This window comes from Ambystoma mexicanum, chromosome 4q (assembly GCF_040938575.1).
Source record: "Ambystoma mexicanum isolate Mex_15411 chromosome 4q, UKY_AmexF1_1, whole genome shotgun sequence".
NCBI classification, from domain to species: domain Eukaryota; kingdom Metazoa; phylum Chordata; class Amphibia; order Caudata; family Ambystomatidae; genus Ambystoma; species Ambystoma mexicanum.
The window spans coordinates 861,094,008-861,114,216 of NC_090928.1; the positions used below are offsets into that span (position 1 = coordinate 861,094,008).

Here is a 20,209-nt window from a genome sequence, read left to right on the forward strand (position 1 = left end):
GGTACCTGTAGTCATGTTGGTGTTTATAGTTGCTACTGTATGTGTACATCAGCTTCTCCATGCAGTTATGTCTGACATGTGCATTCTCCCTGGCCTGTACTGTGACGTTGGTGCAGGAGGTGGTCAAGTGCCGAATTCCCATTTGCTCGTCATGCAATCCTTTGTGTACTTATTTGCACCTTCCCAACCCCCATTTGGGCATGTGCTTCACAGCGCATGTGTGCTGGCTTTTCTACTCACCCACTATCCAAGTCTGTTGTCCTCTGTACTTCTCCATGTATCCTGGTAGTGTACTGTTCCGTAGGACCATGGCATCGTGGGTGGAACCAGGGTTGTGGGCACAGCAGTGGGTGATGTATAGGTTGGGGTCACAGGTCACCTGCACATTCAGGGACTGGTAGTGCTTGCAGTTACGGTATACTGCTTTGTGGGCCTAGAAGGGTACAACATGGGTACAGTTCAGGGCAGCAATCACATTTGGCATTTGGGCAACGGCATAGAACGGTGCCTTCATGGCACTGACCTGGGCTAGGGTGGTAGGCAAGTGAGATCTGGCCTTGCACTTGCCACAGGAGGACTCCAAGCACCTGGCCCAATACTGAGAAGAATGTGGGCTGTGCCATGCCGTGCATCATGGCCATTGAGTGCTGGATGGTGCCAGTTCTGAGGAATATTAGGACAGACACTAGCTTCTGCAATGGGGGCACAGCTGTCTGGATGTTGATACTGCTCCCTATGTCATCCTGCATTGTGTTGAGCAGCTCCGTTATGGTCTCCATGTTTAGGCGGTACTGGATGACCAACTGGCTGTTGGTGCGGGTCCAGGGTGAGAGCCTTCCACTGGGGATCGATGCACATGGGCGTAGGAAACGGGGAGGGACATAGGGGACAAATCCCCCCACAATTTTAAGTGGGGGGATATAATGTCATTTATCCCCCCACCCCACAATGAGAAACGAGGTGAGGGAAAGGTGAAGTAGAATGCCTTTTTTATACAAATGATAGGACTTGTCATATTGCATACCACATTTATTTGAACTGTATCTCTACCATTTCTTTCCAAAAAATTGCACTGTAGAATGCACCGTTGCGCACAATCCCACTCAAACATGTAATGTGTGAGAAACCTCTTCCCCAAATTCCAAAGAGGGTCTTGTTCATTCAGCACACCGTAAAGTCTTGCAATAATCCATTAGCAACCCCTTAGAATGTCTGTGAAACCTATTGCCTATGAAGAACTCCCGCCCCCTTGAAAAATGCACCATTTGTTTGTTGGGACTGTTACAAAAAAAAAAGATTTTGGTGGTGAGGTGCTGCATTTTACGTTTTTTGAGGAGGGGCAAATGGAAGAGGGAAGAGTTTTGCTTACTTCACTCGGTGCAAATAAGTCTCGATATTTATGCCCTGCCAGTTTCAAAGTTCTGTGAGAGATAAGGCTGGCAGTCCCAGACCTTAAAACTGTATTTTCGTTTTCTTTATGATGGTTACCGGACACAACCACCCAAGTTTAATTTAGGACCAAGTCTGCACATTGAAAATCGTTTTTAAACACTAGTGCTTGATCCAGATCTCTTTAAATTCAGGAAGCTCCTCAAGGCCCTCCTTTTTTTCTTCTTCCTTCGCTCTCGAACTTGTTATGGTGGAAATGCATCGGAGGGACAGGGCCTCCATACCTTGTCCTTTACTGCTTTTTATTGTCTGTTCTGTCGTGTTTTCCATGCAGGAGTACATGTGGGACTCCTGGCGGTGCAGCTCTCTTTTTCTGTTTTGGTGAACAGACCCATAGGATACCCCTATGGCACCCATGGGTGGGGGTACAACCCTGTGCCCCTAGTGTATGTTTTTGGGCACCTGTGTGTGGCCCATAGAGCAGGGTATGGGCTAGTGGCAGCTCTGTGCTGAATTGACTGGTGCCCTGAGCGTCCTCCATTTTGGGATGCCCAGGCCCTGTCATTGGAATCGGTAGATTCATGATGGAGACAAGATGGCCCCCATGGCCTCTTGCCTTCCATCGCCTGTTACCTTGATCTTCCCGAAGTCCCGGGAAGCTCTGACTCTGTCCCTTCCCCCTGACTGGCTGTTGGGTGGAAGTTCCATATATGGAAGTGTGGGGAAGAGCCGACCAGACTGGCTGGAACCTTCCCAACGACTGTATGTTGTGGGTACGCCCTGTGGTGGGACCTGGGTGAATGGAGTGTGTGACGAATACGCATTCTGTGTTGTGGATGTCTAGTATCTGGTGTTTGACACAATGACTGAGACAGCCCTGCCCAAAAACTGATATGAATGCAGTGTGGAGTGTTGAATGGCTGGGTACCTGTCCCAATACACATAACTTGTTGTGAGTGTCTGGAGAGAAGTGAATGGCCTGAATGCACTATGCACCTGATTGGCTGCCTGCCTGCATGAATGCCCTTCTGACCGATTGGTTGCCTGAGTGTGACCCAGCAGAATGAATGAGAGATCAACTAGCATATCAGGGGCCTCTCACTGCTAGAATTCATGTTCAGAAGCTGAAGTCTAAACTACGAAGAGTAACTGGAGTGAAACTGAAGGTTGACCTTGAAGCCCTGCTGGAAGAGAAGAATTGCCGTTGCCCTTTTTCATCAATCTGAAAGCTGCTGTGTCTCCAAGGACTGTCCCAGAGAGGACCGGGTAAGGCGCCCTCTTCCCGAGCTATGAGGGACCATCGTGCACCAGCTGATCTTTGCCAAAGCTCCATGGTAGTCAGATCTACGACAGGCTGTTGACCGGAGACGGGGACTGCCACGGAATCCCAAAGAGAAGCGCCCGGACTGTTGTCCGCCACTGTCGACGACGACGTCGCTGACCGGAGCAGCTGTGCTCCCGTTGCCCAAGAACCTTCGATTCAAGGATGTGCTTGTCCGCAGCGCCGCCCGCCTTATCCCGCCAGAGAAGGCCAGGCCGTCAACGTGCCGAGGAGCATCCGCCGGTGGGTTTCCCGCCACCCAAAGACCACAGAGACACCCTTGCTGGGCCACAGTTCTTCAAACTCTTTGCGGTCCTGAACTATCGACACTGAGGTGCCCTGCACGCCTCTTCTTTGCAGGATGTTAACGCTTCCCTGTCGATGAGCACCGCTAGGAAAGAAGCTTCCACTTCACCGTCTAGCTCACCCTGTTCTCCGTCAGACGTTCGACGACCCGTGACTCCTGCCTTAAAGGGAGGGCACTCAAGAAGGGCTGTCGATTCCCCGATGAGGAACGCTACAACGCCAGGTACTTTGGGGTTGCAGAACTATTGGAAAGTCTCTTGTGAACATTATATGGACTGGACTTGTGATATATCTTTATTCCACAGGTTGCCCAGGTAGGGGGATCTCCTCACAGAACTGTCTCTAGTGGTAGGGGCCAGTATTCTGCCAATTGTACTAACCAACTGCTTTCCTCTTATATCTATTGTTGGTTTCCGTTACAAACTGATTTGCGTGCCATGTAACCGTACAGTTGATGCACTTTAAAGAGATCTAATAGTAACTGTGGTCAGTGGTGTCTCTAGGGTGGGCTGGGGGGCCAGGGCCCCCCCTGTGAAACCCTGTGGCCCCCTTGTGCCCCCCTACCTAAGACGAGCAGGGACCATGTTCTCCCCCTACTTTTTTCTGTGCCCCACCTACTTTTGTCTTTGGCCCCCTCTGTGCCCCTCCTAAATTTGATTCCTGGCGATGCCACTGACTGTGGTACCACGTAGAACTGTATATTTGCCATTATAGATAACCGAGTACAAAGTGAGTTATCGTGATATTGTACATAACCTTGAATATTAATTATATAAAGACTGTATTTTAACTAATAAAGTGTGCGGACATTCCTTTGTGGGTGCTTGTACTTAAGAACCAGCCTGCATCACCTCCTGAGAAGCTAGGCCTTGATTGCTCGACCACGCACCAAAAATAGAAAATCTTGGCTGGGGTCCACTGTGCCTCTCCTCTGCGTATAGAGAGCAGAAGTACAGACACCCCCCTCCGGTCTTTACACCACTCCCCTGCTAACACCCTCCTTCTGCTGCTGTGACTGGCTGCCTGGGTCCCTCTGAGTTCTAGAGGGCACCAGCCCCCCACCCCGACCAGTCCACCCCCTCCTCACACCTAGCATGTGGACCCTCCCCCTACACTCGATGCAATCTTTTGCACTTGCCATCCCATTTTAGCACTTCACATTCGTGCAGACAGACACTCCCACCCCCCCTCTCCCTCATACTTCTTGTTACTGCACTTGCACTATCCATATGTCACAAGGCCTAGTAGGGCCATTATTGTTATCTTTCTCACTTACTCACCCACCCTTTTTTTGTCTTATGGTGCCTTGAAACCCCATTTGTTGTATAGGTGCCTTACAAATATCCAATCAATAAAATAAAATAAAATCCTGCAGGGCAAGCGCCACGTCTTGCAATTCTTTGAATTTAAGGAAGGTTTCTTTTTCCATGGGGCTTAATCAAACGCATGTACTCTTACACCCGAACAACTCTACCAGTGACCGACTCAGGGGTTGCCCATTATCCTTAGGGAGACTCCTTCCAATAAGCTTAACACGCTTGGAGAGCCACTTAAGTTTCATTTATTAATTAATTACTCTTTTATAAAGCACTTAACACCGGAGACAAGTTTTTAAACACAGGGCTGGGATTCAAACCTTTGTTGCTCTGCGTTGCCCCAGAGCTATCCTCCCAGCCCTGTCCTATCCTAAACCTCTAGCGTAGGAAAGGAAGCCTTCCCCTTTAAGGGAACACCATTAGCATTTCCAAGTCGCTGACCAGAGAGAAAACACATTTATTCCTTCAAAGTTGATGCTGGAGGAAACATTTCACAGTGACTTATACTCAAACTTGCGTTTGAACAATTGGGAACTACATTTGTTCAAGATGCTAGCGCATTAGAAAAACCTCATTCTCTCAGCATTACAAGGATTACATACTTGCTAATTTCCTGTGATGAAGTAAGTTTAAATCTAAGAGGCAGCTTCCCATGCTTAACAGAGTATTTTCTGAATTCAGATTCACACAGTGGGAGAGCAGAAGGACTTATACTAAAGCAGGAAAGGATAGCAGCAGTTCCAGTGGGAGGGTGATACTCCATTCCTGCCCACAGGCCTTCTGGAATCAAGATGACGGCACACTGTCATGTAACCTCAGGCCAGTCCCCTTCTAACCACATGACCACCAACCCTTGGCTCAATCACAAACAAAAGCACAGCCCTCAGTACACAGGTGTCCTCAATATTGCCAAGCACCACCCAAGGGGAGGAAAGACCTTACCATAAATCTGAATGCTTAGACAGAGCAGCCGGACAGAACTTGAGGTGTGAAGGAGAGTTTGGAAGAGGTTGAAGGAAGAGAGGAGTGCCATCAGAGCAAGGACAGTTATCAGACAATTGAGGAGATAACCCATCAGAGGAAGGGAGGGAGTTGTGAAGATGTTGGAGGAAGAGCGAGGTCCTCCTGGGGGGAGAGCACTGGAGGATGGAGGAAGAGAAAGCTCTTCCTGGGGGAGAGAACTGGAGCTTGGAGGGAGTATATCAAGGAGGTTGGAGGAAGAAGCTCATACAAGGAGAAGGGGAGTCTCCATCAGGAGAAGAGTTGTGTGGCTGTTGAGGAGAATTGATATCAGTGTGGGGAGGTTGGAGCAGAAGAACCATCAGTAAAACCACAATCCATGAAGTTGGAGGTGAAAACCCTTAACATCAGTGGCAGAGTGAGACATGTTAGAGGGGGCAATATAATTACTGAAGAGATTGAAGAACAGGTGCGCATACAGCGTAATATCAGGGATGTTCTGGTGGACCAGGTCAGCTGAGGGCAGAATCTAGAGCTGCTGGGAGGAGGCACAATATGTTGCAATCTCACAGGGAGCCAGGTCAGTGTGAACCATAGGAATAGACAGAAAAGTTGTCCTGGGAACCAGAGCCCTCGAGATGGCCAGAAGATGGGGCAACTCTGAGGATAATTGGGCCCAGAAAAGCCAAACAAGAAATGAAGAGGTATTACCACCACCTTAAAAACCCAGAAGAGTTACTCGGGCTGTTTCCAAGCTCAGGATGTGTTGGCCATCCCAATCATCCCATCATGCTGTGATCATCGTACTGAACTGACAAGGGGTTTGGAAACCCTGTGAAATTTGCCAACCGAAGATCAAGACCAGGATCACAATTGCAAATTCGTCCAGGTTTAAACCGAGGCCAGCCCCTGGCACTTTGTAGGAGACTATGTACAGTGTTTTGGTTTTCCCCGAGAGAAAATAATTGCAGAAGCAAGATTATAAATGTCCTTTTTTCCATAGCACCTTACCGCTCTCGCTTTCATGAGCAGCAGACTTTCATAATACAGGGTGTAAGGCTTTTACCCACTAGAAGGATTCGGAATGGGCTCCAGCTGAAGCAAGCTAATCTTCAGTTTCTTTATCGATGCCCCTGAGTGACCAGTACACTTGTTTTGCCCGAATCTTATTATTCCCAGGAAAAATATCCTAATAAAATCATCAATTGACATGACCTTAGTTTTATGTTCTTTTACTCACTCAGCGTACTCTGACAAAGGTCCAAATTAAGAAAATTATTTTGACCCCTCTAATTAGCAAACAATGATAAAGGGGCTATGTATTGATAACTAATCAGTGAAGATAACAAAGACCTTTCTAAAAGAAATCACATTGGTTTAAATGACTTAACAATGCATCTCACATCTTCCTGCAAAGAAATGTTAGCTTTAAGGTTAATATTTTGTTCTTGGCATTATATTAAATACATGTTAGGCGGAAACCTGTGCAGTTCCCTCTGGGACCACTGCAAAAGATTTAGGACTACAGGTGTTTGGCGGTGAACCCACTTGGTAGCAGTCTGTACCACACAGATTCACTTGGTAGCTGTGGCTGAGCAGTCAGACTTCCCTCAAGAAGAGTTGAGCAGTATGTGGAGTATACAAAATAGGGCAATTCTTCCCAGTAAGACAAGCAAACACGCAACAAGGCTTAGTGTAAAGATTTTAAGGTATTTATTTATAACGAAACATCTATGAAAAACACTATGGCACTTTCACGGCAAACAAATCAAACACAATTACTCTATGAAGAAGAAACGATCAATCCCCCTAGCAATATTTCGACAAGTCTAGGTTCTACCGGCACCACTTATTTTCAGACAGAGGTGTATACCTCAACCTAGATGGCACTCTAATATTAGTTAGGACGGGAGAGAAAAAGATAGGCAGGCTACGAAGTCAACACAGTTCAATACTTCACGGGCAAAATGTACGGTAAGAAGGCAAGAACCACAATAGATCATCAAGTTCAGAGGCCAGGCCCACTCGGAGAGAGGCAAGGCGATAGGTCCCAAAAAGTCTCTAGTGGAGATGCATTCAAGTCTTTGTAGCAAATTGTTATCGGCAGATTGAACCAGTTCAGAACAATAAATGAGAAAAGCTTGGAGGCGACCCAACGGAAAGGAGAGGATTAAGACACCTCACTCGAACCGATCGAAAGGGAAGCCAGGCGGACACGGTACCTTGTTGTGGAGGGCAGCTCCGGCGGGGGCAGTTGTTCCTGGTGGTGGATGCACGTCGGGTCTTAGCCAAGAGTAGAGAGGTTCTCGTCGTCGAAGAAAAGTGAAGTCCGGTGCACCACCAGGGAAGAGACCAGCCGCGGAGTGCTCCGTCACAAGGCACCACCTTTTTGGTCACGGTACAGGGGTAGTGGCTATCCGGTTGCCGAGGTGCGCTGCACGGGCAATTCGACCACTGCGTCCTGAGGCGAATAAAAAAGCAAAGGGGACTGGTTGTTCCCACCAGTCAGGGGAAGAGACTCTCCGGCAGGGAGATCTCCTCTGTCGTCGGGAAGTGGTGAGTCGGCTCAGCAGGGCTCCACCGGAGGTGTCGTCGTTGCAGGTCGGCTCAGCGTTACCCTCGTCGGATTCTTAGGTCCTGTGGCGACTTTTGAAGATCCAGTCCCAAAAGCCCTGCTTTTATGCAGAAAACCCCCTTTCATTCAGCCTAGCTGTCAATCAACACATGCTAAGTGGTGAGCGGGAAGGCTCACCACTTGGGCCAATCACTCCAGAGTGCGATCGGAGTTGGCAAGGCAACTCGGTCCAGGGTGCCTAAACCCCCTCCCACACCCCTGTGGTAACCCAGACAGAATGGCACCACTTTGGAGGGTCTCTGTACAGAGCCCGCCAAAAGTGTAACAAAGGGCTCAACCTTTGGTTTAGGAGTCACAGAGACGAACACAGATGCCATTTTAAAAACCGAATTCTGGCAGAAAATACCATCCGATAAACTTATTTACGATAAATAGACCGGTGGTATGTTAGAGATTAACGAGGAAAAGAATCAATCTCCAACAATGGGACGAATCCCATAGGGTTAGGTTCGGGGTCGAACATAACAAGTAGTTTCCACTGCCACCAGCCAAAACTCGACGAGGGGGGACGGGACAGTGCCCCCTCGAGTAACAGATCCAGGAGTAATCGAATTACCCCTACTAGTACGTCCACAATAAGATGGTTGGTACTAGTTCTGTTAGTAAATTTAGGTCTAGTAAAGCCAATGGTGACTTTACATGCCCGGGGAGACAGTAGTCAGTCCCCGGGTATGGAGTCTATGGTGGAGGTCCGCTAGGACGCCCCAGTGCTACGGCACATAGGGCGCGGTGTAACACACATAGAAAAACCTATGAGACCCTATGGAGTAAAAGACCCCATAGCCCATAGAACACATTGTCATTCAAAGGAATTACACACATACATGTCCAAGAGTGGGAGAAAAAGAGTCTCACTCTTGGCAGGATGGAAAAAAACAAACTCCCGAAATTCAGCAAAGCTGCTGGGGGACTCACTAGGTTAGGAAATTCAGCCTAAACAGAGAATTCTCCCTAACAATACACACAGGTGGCCCAGGAATGCTTGCTCCTCAGTGATTTCTCCCATCACAGAGGAAAATGTTGGCACATCTTCTAGAAAGTGGAATCCTTTTCTTTGAGCAAGGCCTTTATATCCTAGTATGACCTGATTGCTTTGATTATGTACATCCTTGATGTGTGGCTTGAGTTCCAGTTTGAGGGTGAAGGTCGGTTTGAGGAAGTCAGTATGCATTCTGCCAGAGTTTTAGGCAATTCAGCTGATCTGCTTCTGTCTCTGAGTGCAATCTACGACTTCCCAGAAGAATACATGAGCAAATGAGTACCTGAATTAGAAAGACACTTGATCATGAATGAAAGGGGGAAAATGCCTCATTGACTAACAGAGCAATCAGCCACCCCAATGTAAGAGATTAAATGCCAGCCAGTAACTGAAGCAGTGCTTATATTGTGGGGTTGTTTGCGAGGGCTCAGCCCTGGCACTTATTTCTGAGTCCCAGCACTTATTGTCTCAGACTCCGATTGATTATGAACTGGTGCTTGGATGCGGGTGTATTTGTTCTGAAAAATGTGTGGTGAATGAAGGTTTTTAAATACCATTGGGCCAGTATTATGATCAAAACTACCAGATGTGGCTCGCCAGGTGCACCAAGTTGCAAAACTCCCTCGCGCTGGCCCGCAACACCGGTGCACACTAGGCCAGCACTTCAGGCATGCCTGAGTTTAGTCTTCTTCTCTTGCGACAGACACATTTTCTGAATACTCACAAGGCATAGTAGCTTCATCACCCTCCCTCTTCCCCCTCTGATCTTAAATATTGTGTTGTAATGTACTTCCCACTCTCCCGCCCTCCTTGCCCTGTGGGTGCTTTGAAACAGTATATTCTTATTGTATAAGCACCTTACAAGAAAACAATAAATAAATAAATAAATAAATAAATAAATAAATAAATAAATGTTGCTTCTATATCCTGTTTACAGCATCTCCCAAAGCATGAAGAAGAGCTTTGCTTCTGTGGTGTTTTTGTTTTGAGTGGTGGGGTAGCACTGCCTGTCTGGGATATGATAAGAGCACCTGGCATTTGGCAATACCCTGTGTGTGGTGTGAGCGCATGAGTATCTGCTGCAATGGTTGGCATATGAGGCTGATCATTTGATGATGATACCTGCTATATAATCTAAGAAGCTGGCATTTGATGGCACTACCTGGAATATGATTTGCTTACTTCAGCATATGAGCGCAATATCTAAGGCCGCTTATATTTAATTGGCATGCCTGCTAGATGATGTGAATTTAGTGGACTACCTGGCTTCGGATGTGAGAACTTGCCAATTAATGTAATTGCCTGGCATCAGCGTTGGTGGGATAATTTTCAGAGTGGGGTGTGCTGGCATTACCTGGCCAGACAAATAGCGTTTGCTAGCAATCATGGTGCAGGTGTAGATAATAATTGGACGCTTTCAACTGCAGCATGTGTGTCAAGAAGTCTGCTTGAGGAAATGTTTGATAGACCACCGCTCTTGTCGGTACCGGGAAACTATCCAATGTTTCTTTGTTCTGGCTGAAATGAGAAACAAATCACATCATTGGATAAGGTCTTATTCTAGCAGGCCTCAAAATTTGCAGTAGCCATTGACTAGTGATAATGGACTCTTGGTGAGTAAGAAATGGAGTGCTGTGCGTATTTGAAGAATTGAGGGGGCAAGTGACTATTAATGCCTGGCTAATAGCTTGTAACTTGAAATGTTTAGACCTGATGGTAGTGCACTATAATTGGAGCTTCATTTGGGTCGTTCTCTTAAGTAGTGCAGCTCAGTGCTACACTGTGTGTGTTACAGGAATGGGACATCTCTATGAGGTACAGGTTTAAAAGCCATACATCACTACTCCTTATGTTCTGTGCTAAAAAGCATAGGCAGATCACACAAACATGGAAATAAGCCCAGATTATTTATCTAGCATAGTGGGCAAAACATATATCACTCATTCTTAATGCAACTCTGCAAGGCTAAAAACGAAACGACAGCCTTATGCAGCATAATACTAAATAGTTCTGTAATTAATCTATGTAATGAGGGGACTGTGTTGTGTGGCATGTATGAATCACACCTGTTGAAAAGGAAGTTCAGAGTCATTGCACTTCAATCACAAGCTCACCTCTGAGAAACAAAGCAAGTGCTACAGCATTGAAAAAGCAGCAGCCCAGATGTGCTGTGAAGGTGCCATTGCAAAGTTTAGCAACAAGGGCTCTGCTCAATGTGGAGGGCCACACCTTTTTATTAAAACTGTACCAGTCGTGTTAAGAGAGTTGTCGATACTGTCCCATTGATAGTTTAGTTACCTTACTGGCAAGTGCTGCACATTCCATTAAACACACAGCATTCAATGCCATGCTGTCTAATACAATTAATAGCAGCCATTCTGAAATGTTTTCTATAGAGCCATGAAAAGAGCATTCAAAAATGTTCTTCTGTCTGATCAAATGCTTATCAGCTCTTCTGAAAGGAGTAGTCATGTCAGGTAAAAAGCTGGTCTTTCTCCTTTTAATTTATTGAAGCTCATCCGAGAAATGCATGTACAGTGCCATGAAGTGGCTGCGAGGTGGCACTGAGCGCTATGTAAAAATGGCATTGGGCAGTATTCCTCTGAATAATCTATCCAGTACATGCAGGCCAGGCAGCTCTATTATATTACACACTGTGGCTATAATTTAAGGCCAGCCATAATAGCATATACAATTCCAAAATAACGCATACGATACTATGTGGGTCTGCAGTGTGGGCCTTATGAGGCCTTTTTGACACTAAACAAATTGAGGAAAAGTGCTGGAGACCTTTGTTGGGATTACCCCAGAGCACCCCTATGGAATTAATCTGGGGTGATTTTGGACTGTTAGCTACTGAATTTCTAACCCAGGGTCATGCTCTGGGTCTGTACGTTAAACTAATGAAATCATGGGCGCAAACTCCTAATTCGTTGCTAAGGGAAGCAATGCTCAGAAACTCGGTTTGCTAGAAGGTGTGTTAACTTGCTGGTTAAGCATGGCATTAGTGCAGTGGTACGTGAAGGCCTTAGCCACATTCTAGAGGAGGTACAAATCAAATTGAGCACTCTTGATCATTTTCCAACACCTGTGTACTAAAGTCAATTGAGTAGAATGTGTAAAATAATGTCCTGCAGTAATGCAGTAGGCGTTACACCATCTCACGTGGCACAGCTGCTTCTAACAGGCAGAAGTACTGACAATATTGTTAAGTAGTGTTAAGTAGCCATAAATCGAATATTTCCTCTTACAAAGGATGCCTCCCACAGAAAGAGCTTTATTTGCACAGATGGAGAAGCTACTGTGGATCCTCCTAACTGTTCCAGTATCTTCCTGTGTGGCTGAGAGGAGCTTTAGTGCTTTGCGATGACTGAAAATGTAGCTGCATACAACTATGACTCTGAAAAGACTCAATCATGTTTGTGTGTGCAATATACACAAAGATATAATGGATCAAGATGACATACAAACAATAGCAACAGAATTTTTAATGCGTACCGAATGCCGCAAATGTGCCTGATCATCACTCACTACAAATAAATGGGCATATTTTACTCTGTGGTTTGTGTCTGTAGCAAAGTCCTCAAGGTGTCCCCTGTCCCCCCCAGATTGTATGTGTCTCTTATACGCCCCTGTCGATGCATGACTTGCTTGGGCTCTCCTCCCCCTGACCCCCAGTACCCCTACTGTGCTCCCTGGCCCATTTGTCCTGCCCCTCTACTTCCAGCTGCAACATGAGCAGCTGCCTGTACCAGCTCACAGTGGCTAGTGGCTGCATGATGTTGGAAACAGTGTTTGGGGTAGGAGTGCGGATTATGTAGCACTCTCGTGTGGATTGGGATCACCTGTGGCTTCATTGTGGGTGACTATTCAAACAACCTGTGTTGTGACCCGGAATTGAAAGACGAAAAGAATGAGGATCACAGTCCTAGAGAAAGTTGAATGTCAGGTTACCAGCCTGTTTTACCATTCCAACCCTACCACTGTTAATTTCGAAAACATAATACCTTCTTTTGTGATAAAAATAAAACCAGAAGAGAACTACAAGTTGGTCTTGAGTGATCTATGGATTTCTTGGCCATTACAGAAAGGGCCTCTCTGTCTTTAATTATCCTTTTTCAAGAAAGTATCCAATGACAATTTTAAGGATGGCCTCTGCCAATCTTCTCTTGGCCTGCAGGAACAAGTAACCATGCCAAGTGTGCTATGAGTGGGCATGCTGAGAACCAAACACTGAAAGGCCTTTCTGGTGATTCTTTGCTCTGCAGAAGGACACTCAAGATTATTTAACTATATCTGGTGTCACCACACCTTCTAATGCAATTAAAATGATTGTGGAGATATTTCTTACAAAATACCCATTGTCCTACTGTGTTTCAATGAAATACAGAACAATCTGCTTATGACACTATTGGTGTCAGGTGGGCTGGGAGTGCCTACTTGACAGAAAATGGGCCTCATTACACGGATGGCGGTGCCGGTAAAATATCGGCACCGCCTTGGTGGAAAGGGGAATTACCGCCCTATTCCAAGGTTGGTGGGGCGGTAATTCCCCCTTCCCCCATTGCCCTTCCCCATTCCCATTTTTGCCCCATAGGGCTCTATGGGAATGGCGAAGGCGCTAATTACGGTACCGCAAATTGCGGTACCGTAATTAGCTCCCTGGTCCCTTTGCAAAAAGCAGGCGTTAAATTCCCCAACCCACAAAGGGACCTCGTAGTAAGGCGGTAAGGGTTTACCGGTACCGGTAAAATACCGGTACCGGTAAACCCTTACCGCCTACCGTGTAATGAGGCCCAATGTCACGATCCTGTAGTCCTAACCAACATTTGCTAACTTTGTGGCTAAAGGTTACCACTGGGAATTTGGTGATATAGAACACAATGTTTAGTCTGACCGGGAAATGGCGATTGCTTTTATACTCCAAAGCATTTGGGTCTAACATGATGCGTAAGGCTTCTTGGAATGCATTGCATATTGAGTCTTAAGTGGCAGGAAGGTCACATACGCCCTTGATTGTGTATGTGAATAGTGTAGTTAAACACGTGAAGTTATGTATTCCATTTTAAGAAGAGACATCCCCAGCAAGTTGTGGAGTGTCATCATATGACACAACAATATAGTTTGCATCTTGGAAGTGGAAGCGCAAGAGGAACCATCTTTGCTCTTTACATGAGCACATATCTATTTTTGAAATGTGTATGCAGTAATCTAGCCTTTAGACTTTTGGACATAACTACTAGGAGTACATTCTGTGCAAAACAATAATAATTTTCTTCTGTTGAGCATTTTATGACAGATTCTCTCAGCTCTAAATGCTGTATTAATCGGTGTTCTCAATTCCTAATTTATCATTGTACTCAATGTATTGGCCTGGGGCGGATGAATGGTGGAGTTGTAAAACGAGACCAATCGTTTATTTTTTTACACTCCATAAAGTTAACAACTGCTTCTGTTACTATTTGGGTAATCCCAGCACCAAGAATCACATATTGGCTGAAGGCTGAGCTACATAAAAACCAGGAGGCTTTCAGGCATATGTTGTGCTCTATACATCTTAACATAACAGCACGAAAACACAAATGAGAGTAGGTAGAGTTAACAGTGACACATGAATTGTGCAAGCAAAATACAACAACACGAAAATGTCCAATGTAAATTAAATTCACTAATTTGGCTGCTGTGGTTTGAGACACGGGAGCATTTCATGAATTAAGAAAGTACATACTAAAAACATAAAGAAACAAAAGAGAAGTGAGGCCAATTAATTCATACAGTTGACAATTCTCTGGAATAGGGAACAAAAACTATGAAATATATACATAAGTTGATCTGTGTGACCTCCACGTCAGCAGCTGATTCAATAGCTGCAGCTCACTATCCAAGCTGAAGGGCAGGTCAAGATTCAAAGAGGAATGCACCACCAAAGGGCGAATGGTGGAGGCGAGTAGAGCAACGCGTGGGGGGCAGCAAGGTGCAGAGTCGGAAAACAATTACATAGAGTTGATTGGGGAGGAATGAGGTAGGGAAGTGCTGTCCTGAAAAGAAAAGGGGGAGGAAGGGCAGTGCGGGGCGAGGAACCTATACACATGGAGGTTTCCTTTATCAAAGACATGGGGCCTCATTACGACTTTGGAGGTAGCCACGGCGCTATTGGCGCCATGGCTGCCTCCAAAACCGTGTCCGGGTTCTTTGAATGGGGAATTACCGGCCCATTCCGAGTATGGAGGGCCTGGTAATTCCTCCTTCATGGAACCCGGGCCCGGTCCTTCCCCATTCCCATTTGAGCCCCCATAGGGCTCAATGGGAATGGGTAGGAGCTAACAACGGGCCCATCCATAATGGGCCCGTTGTTAGCTCCCTGGTTCCCTCGCGGAACCCGCTATGGACGTCCACATCGAGTCCCGCGAGGGAACCTCGTAATGGTGCGGAGTGGGTTTAACGACGCCGGCACCATAACACGTCAAAAAGAAGAACAATTATAGAAAATGTATTGGTACAAATGTATTTACACTTACATTCTGAGTACTGAGTGTCAGCTTTATTGACATTGGTAACAATGAGAATAAACAAATGAAAACTATATGCAACATTATCACATTAAATAAATTAGCTTAACATAAAACCTATGGATGACACTCAAGCGACCATGGAAATGAGGAAACATGTGATGAGAATTGGTCGATAAAAAATGGCAATTTGCAAGCATGCGAGGAAAATGTGTGATTATGAATGCTTAAACTTAAAACTGAATGCAAAAGCACGTTTAGAATAAGAGAGACTTTAAAAGTGACGACACGGACTATGCATACAACAGTGAAGCACTTGTGTCGTCACAATAGCACCAATCTCCTTGAACAGTGTGACGTGTTGAGGGAAAACAGACACACTTATTAAGCCCTCATTATGTAAAGGGCAGTAGTACAGTGCTGGCCATAACAGACGAGCAAACAGTCAAGGAGATCAAGTCACGTCCTCCCATACCACCAGTGGTGGACACCGCCTTAGTATTCTCACTGCTGCTAACTTCATTTGCATGTGGACTCCTCTATGCTAATTGGCCAGCCCCTGCCTCTACACGTGCTACCATCTTCTGCTGGGTTACATATGCTGGCACTTCCAAGGAGAACACTAGCCTCGTGCTCCCCTTGTCTTGGGTGTATCTGCATGGTCTCCCGCAGATACACTCAGGAAACGGAAGCCCAATAGGATCATGCCAGCTCTGGATGGAAGAGGGGAGCACACCAGGGACGTCATTTCACCAAAATGCCAGGGGTAGCGTAAGTCACATCACACGGCCCTTGACCTCTGATGACATCACAGGAAGTCATATCATTTCACCCCACCCCGAAGTGATATCGCGGGAAGCGATGGAACCCGACCTCTCACCGGTTGACAAAACAGGAAGTAGCATTGTACACTACGAAAAATATGGTTATGATATCACTATAATGTGATGTACATTTCATAAAAGTATGGATCGCCATATGTATCGGTAAGATCAGTGTGTATGGGCCCATATTACCAAATTACTGTGAATGGAAGCAGACGTCCATGACCAAATGATAATGATGTGTTATTATATAGCACTTACGCTTAAGCGCTTTATATAGAAAAAATATACACCCAATATCACACAACCTGTGTTGGTACTCATTTATCGACCTCAGAAGGATGAAAGGCTGAGTTGAGGTATTTAAGAACAGACTATATCAGAGATTCACCCCCTGAAGTGTGCCTGAAATAAACCTTTAATGAGTCTAGCAATTATTGTATAGAATTCCAGAAAGACACATTATTTTGTATTCCTATTCTTTCTTATTTAGGGACACTGCTGAAAGTGTTAGACTTGTGGCACTCCTGTTCTTATATTTCTTCTTTTTTTTAAAAAAAAGGGGCCTGAACAAGAAAGTGAGCCACTCTTTATTTTTTTTTTATAGAGGTTGCACTTGAGACCACAGAGGTCTCAAGGGAGACCTCAGAGGTCTCATTTGCGACCTCTGGTGAGCCCTAAATGACGTCCTTGGAGCACACCTCTGTCTTCTGCCAGGCAATGAGAGATGGTGGTGATCTGTTATCACAGTGGTCACACTGTTCTCAAGGACCTGCGTTACTTACAAGCAGGTATGTAATCCCTATCTTCCCAGTCACACTGCCCATCCTACCCAGGAGAGGTTCCATGATCTTCCCAGTCACACTGCCCATCCTACCCAGGAGAGGTTCCATGATCTTCCCAGTCACACTGCCCATCCTACCTAGGAGAGGTTCCATGATCTTCCCAGTCACACTGCCCATCCTTCCCAGGAGAGGTTCCATGATCTTCCCAGTCACACTGCCCATCCTACCCTGGAGAGGTTCCATGATCTTCCCAGTCACACTGCCCATCCTAACCAGGAGAGGTTCCATGATCTTCCCAGTCACACTGCCCATCCTACCCAGGAGAGGTTCCATGTCATTTCATCCCTGGAATTTTCAAAGCCTGGCATTTCAACGTGGAAATGTTCATCACATTATTATTATGTTTTTGGGTGGGGGGGTTCCCCCAAAGCCCCCCTCCCCAACTATTTTACCTATTCCTAACCGCCCAAACCCGTATGTGTCCTTTCTAACCCCGCCCCCCCAAGAAATTCATTGAACATTAGTGCACGTTGAAGTGGCAGGCTTTGAAAAATCCGGCAATGAAAGGACGTCGTACCCCCGGAGGAGGATATCTGGTGCAATCAGGCCCTGAAAACCTAAAGCAGACTATAATAGACCTCGGCTGCTCAGAATCAGAAAACATTTCATCAGACAAGACAAGTAGGTTTTACCTCTCTAAAGCATGAAGGGCTTTCTTGTGTAGGTCATCTTGGTTGCACTTTAAGTTAGCTGTGGAAAAAACAAAAATGATCTGTTACAATTTAAGCACCACAAAAAATAATTTGCCAAAATATATGACTCCTCTACTTTTCCCAACAGAATTCTCTCACGTTGATCAACTTGTAGGCAAGACACCAAATGGCGCTTAGTGTTCAGATTGCGCAAAACTGAGATGTATTCAACTTGCAAGAACACAAACCATACACAACACAAAGACACAACTTAAGCAATACTAGTAATGTCGAAAAGAGCCATGGTTGTTTCTATTAGCAACATGAGGTTTGAGCAGGCATTTCTGCAACACATCAAAACAAAATCAAGAATTGGAAAATCAAATAAGTCTGCCTTTGTGACTGTAGATTGTACGTTTATTTTCCACTGCTTTCACTTAATAATGTAAGCCAATTTTCCAAGCTCCCTTTCTACAGCCTTTTGTGTATTTTATTTTCTCTGACCAGAACTTATTATACATGCTCCAGAAACCAGCCTGGTCTTCTACTTGGATACCGATGACGCCCCATCTGCATTAGACACTGCTACATTCTTCCAATCACTCTGCTTATATTTTGACACTGCATGGACTACAAACGTTTGAGTGGTTAGAGTTTAGTATTTGGGCAGTCAACATGGCCACGTTAATTGATGTTTTTCCAAAATAGTGATTTATATTCCACCATATTCAACTTTAGAAAAGCTTTTTAGTACAATGACAAGAAACAACACAAACACATGACTCAGCTTCCAACCTCTCCCAGCAGATTTTAAAAAAAAACTTGCAGAACAATTACAGTATCTTGCAAAAATTGTGTGGCAATTTGACCTTCATGTGACAGAAGATATGATATGATATGGCATTTATAACGTGCCTATACACAAGTGTTTCAAGGCAAGGGGGGGAACAGAGAGAGGAAACAAAACAACGATCTTACTAGGTCTAGTAACATTCAGATTGCACAAGTGCAGGGGAACGGGGAGGGGAGAGGTGTGTGCTGGGGGGGAGTGGGTGGTTACACAAGTGCAGGACAATGGAACAGGAAACAAGTAGTGCAGTAAACGCGTGACAAGTGCAGGTGTTCAGAAGTCCAGACAACAAGTGTCTAGTAAGTGCCGGAGAGGGGACTGTAGAGTTACAGATACAGACTACAAGTGCAGGGGGTGCAAAGAGGCAGTGCAGGTTTGCAGCTGGACAGGCAGGGACCTGGGTCCGAATTCAGAGGGTGGGAAGGTGACCAGTGCAGTATCAGACAGGAGATCAGCATTGGAGAGGAAGAGAGAAGGCAGAAGCAAAGAGAAAGTTCTTGAGGTGCTTCCGGAACCAGAGATGGTTCTGTTTAAGTTTCAGAGAAGCAGGGAGGCTGTTCCAGAGGGAGGCGCCAGCCGAAGAAAGTGATCTGCCCCCAACTCGTTGTTTGGAAAAGCGACTGACACTCAAGGGGAATCAAGAGGGAATTAAACCTGGAAGCTGGAATCAGGTCGTGAAATGGCTGGAAGAACAGGTCAACAGAGCAGAGAGGACTTAGTCACCGTCAGCAAATGACGTGGGAGCCCCTGATATGCTCTCATGCAGAAAACAAGCATAAGGAACATGGAGAATCAAGGAGTAGAGAGTAGTATGTTTGTGAGAGTCAGTAGGTGAGAGATAAAGAGATTTTGAGTAGCAGCAAGGGTGAGACTAGCAACTCTGCCAGACCACAGGATTCTGTGATGACACAAAAAGGAGGTGGAAGCAAGAAGCAGAAGAGTAATGCCGGATACTGGGGCACAATGGAGCCATTGGACAATGTCTTGATGAGATGATGAACAACAGAAAACACACTGGGAAACGCAGATAAGGCGACAGCTGGAAGAGAGTGTTTCTGAACAGAAGCACAACCGAAAAGCAGGAGGGAGGTCCATGGGATTCAGGAGAAGCAGCCAGGCCAAACCCCATTGGAGAAAACCACTGAGAAGGTCAACATTGAGATAATCTATGCCTGTTGGAACTTCCAAGACTCCTCTGAGAAAGTTAACCGAAAGTTAACCGAAGGAGCGCTGCTTATTGTTGGAACTTGGGGCTGGAATTCCAAGAGAGCATTTAGAATCCAAAAAGAAACAGTGTATTCTGGAAATTGGATTCTGAGTTCCTGAACTATATTGAGAAAGTGAAGATAAAAATAGCCATTGTGTACTGGAACTTGGAGTCAGAGCTCTGAAGCACAATAGAACATCACTGAGAAAATGAACTTAAGAGAAGTGTTGCATGTTAAAACTTACAGCCGGTAATCAAAGACCTCATTAATAAAGTGATTGCAAGCTGGAACGTCAGAGAAAGTGGTTAAAAAAAGAAACAATTTGGAGCCAGTATTGCAAGAAAATATTGAGAGAATGAGCCAAAAAAAAAAACTATGGCAGGCACTTGGATTTAAAATACCTATGATGCCTTGAGAAAGTGACTCTAGGTCTGA

General features: G+C 45.6%; 1 protein-coding gene across 1 annotated transcript in view; it reads right to left on the bottom strand.

Moving 5' to 3' along the window:
* The window catches only part of TTC7A (tetratricopeptide repeat domain 7A), a 2,220,458-nt gene that overhangs the window by 1,031,136 nt on the left and 1,169,113 nt on the right, over window positions 1-20,209 (bottom strand). Inside the window, exon 13 of the mRNA XM_069608425.1 lies at window positions 17,717-17,774. Coding sequence (XP_069464526.1) covers window positions 17,717-17,774 — 58 coding nt within the window. The remainder of the gene's footprint in view (window positions 1-17,716; window positions 17,775-20,209) is intronic.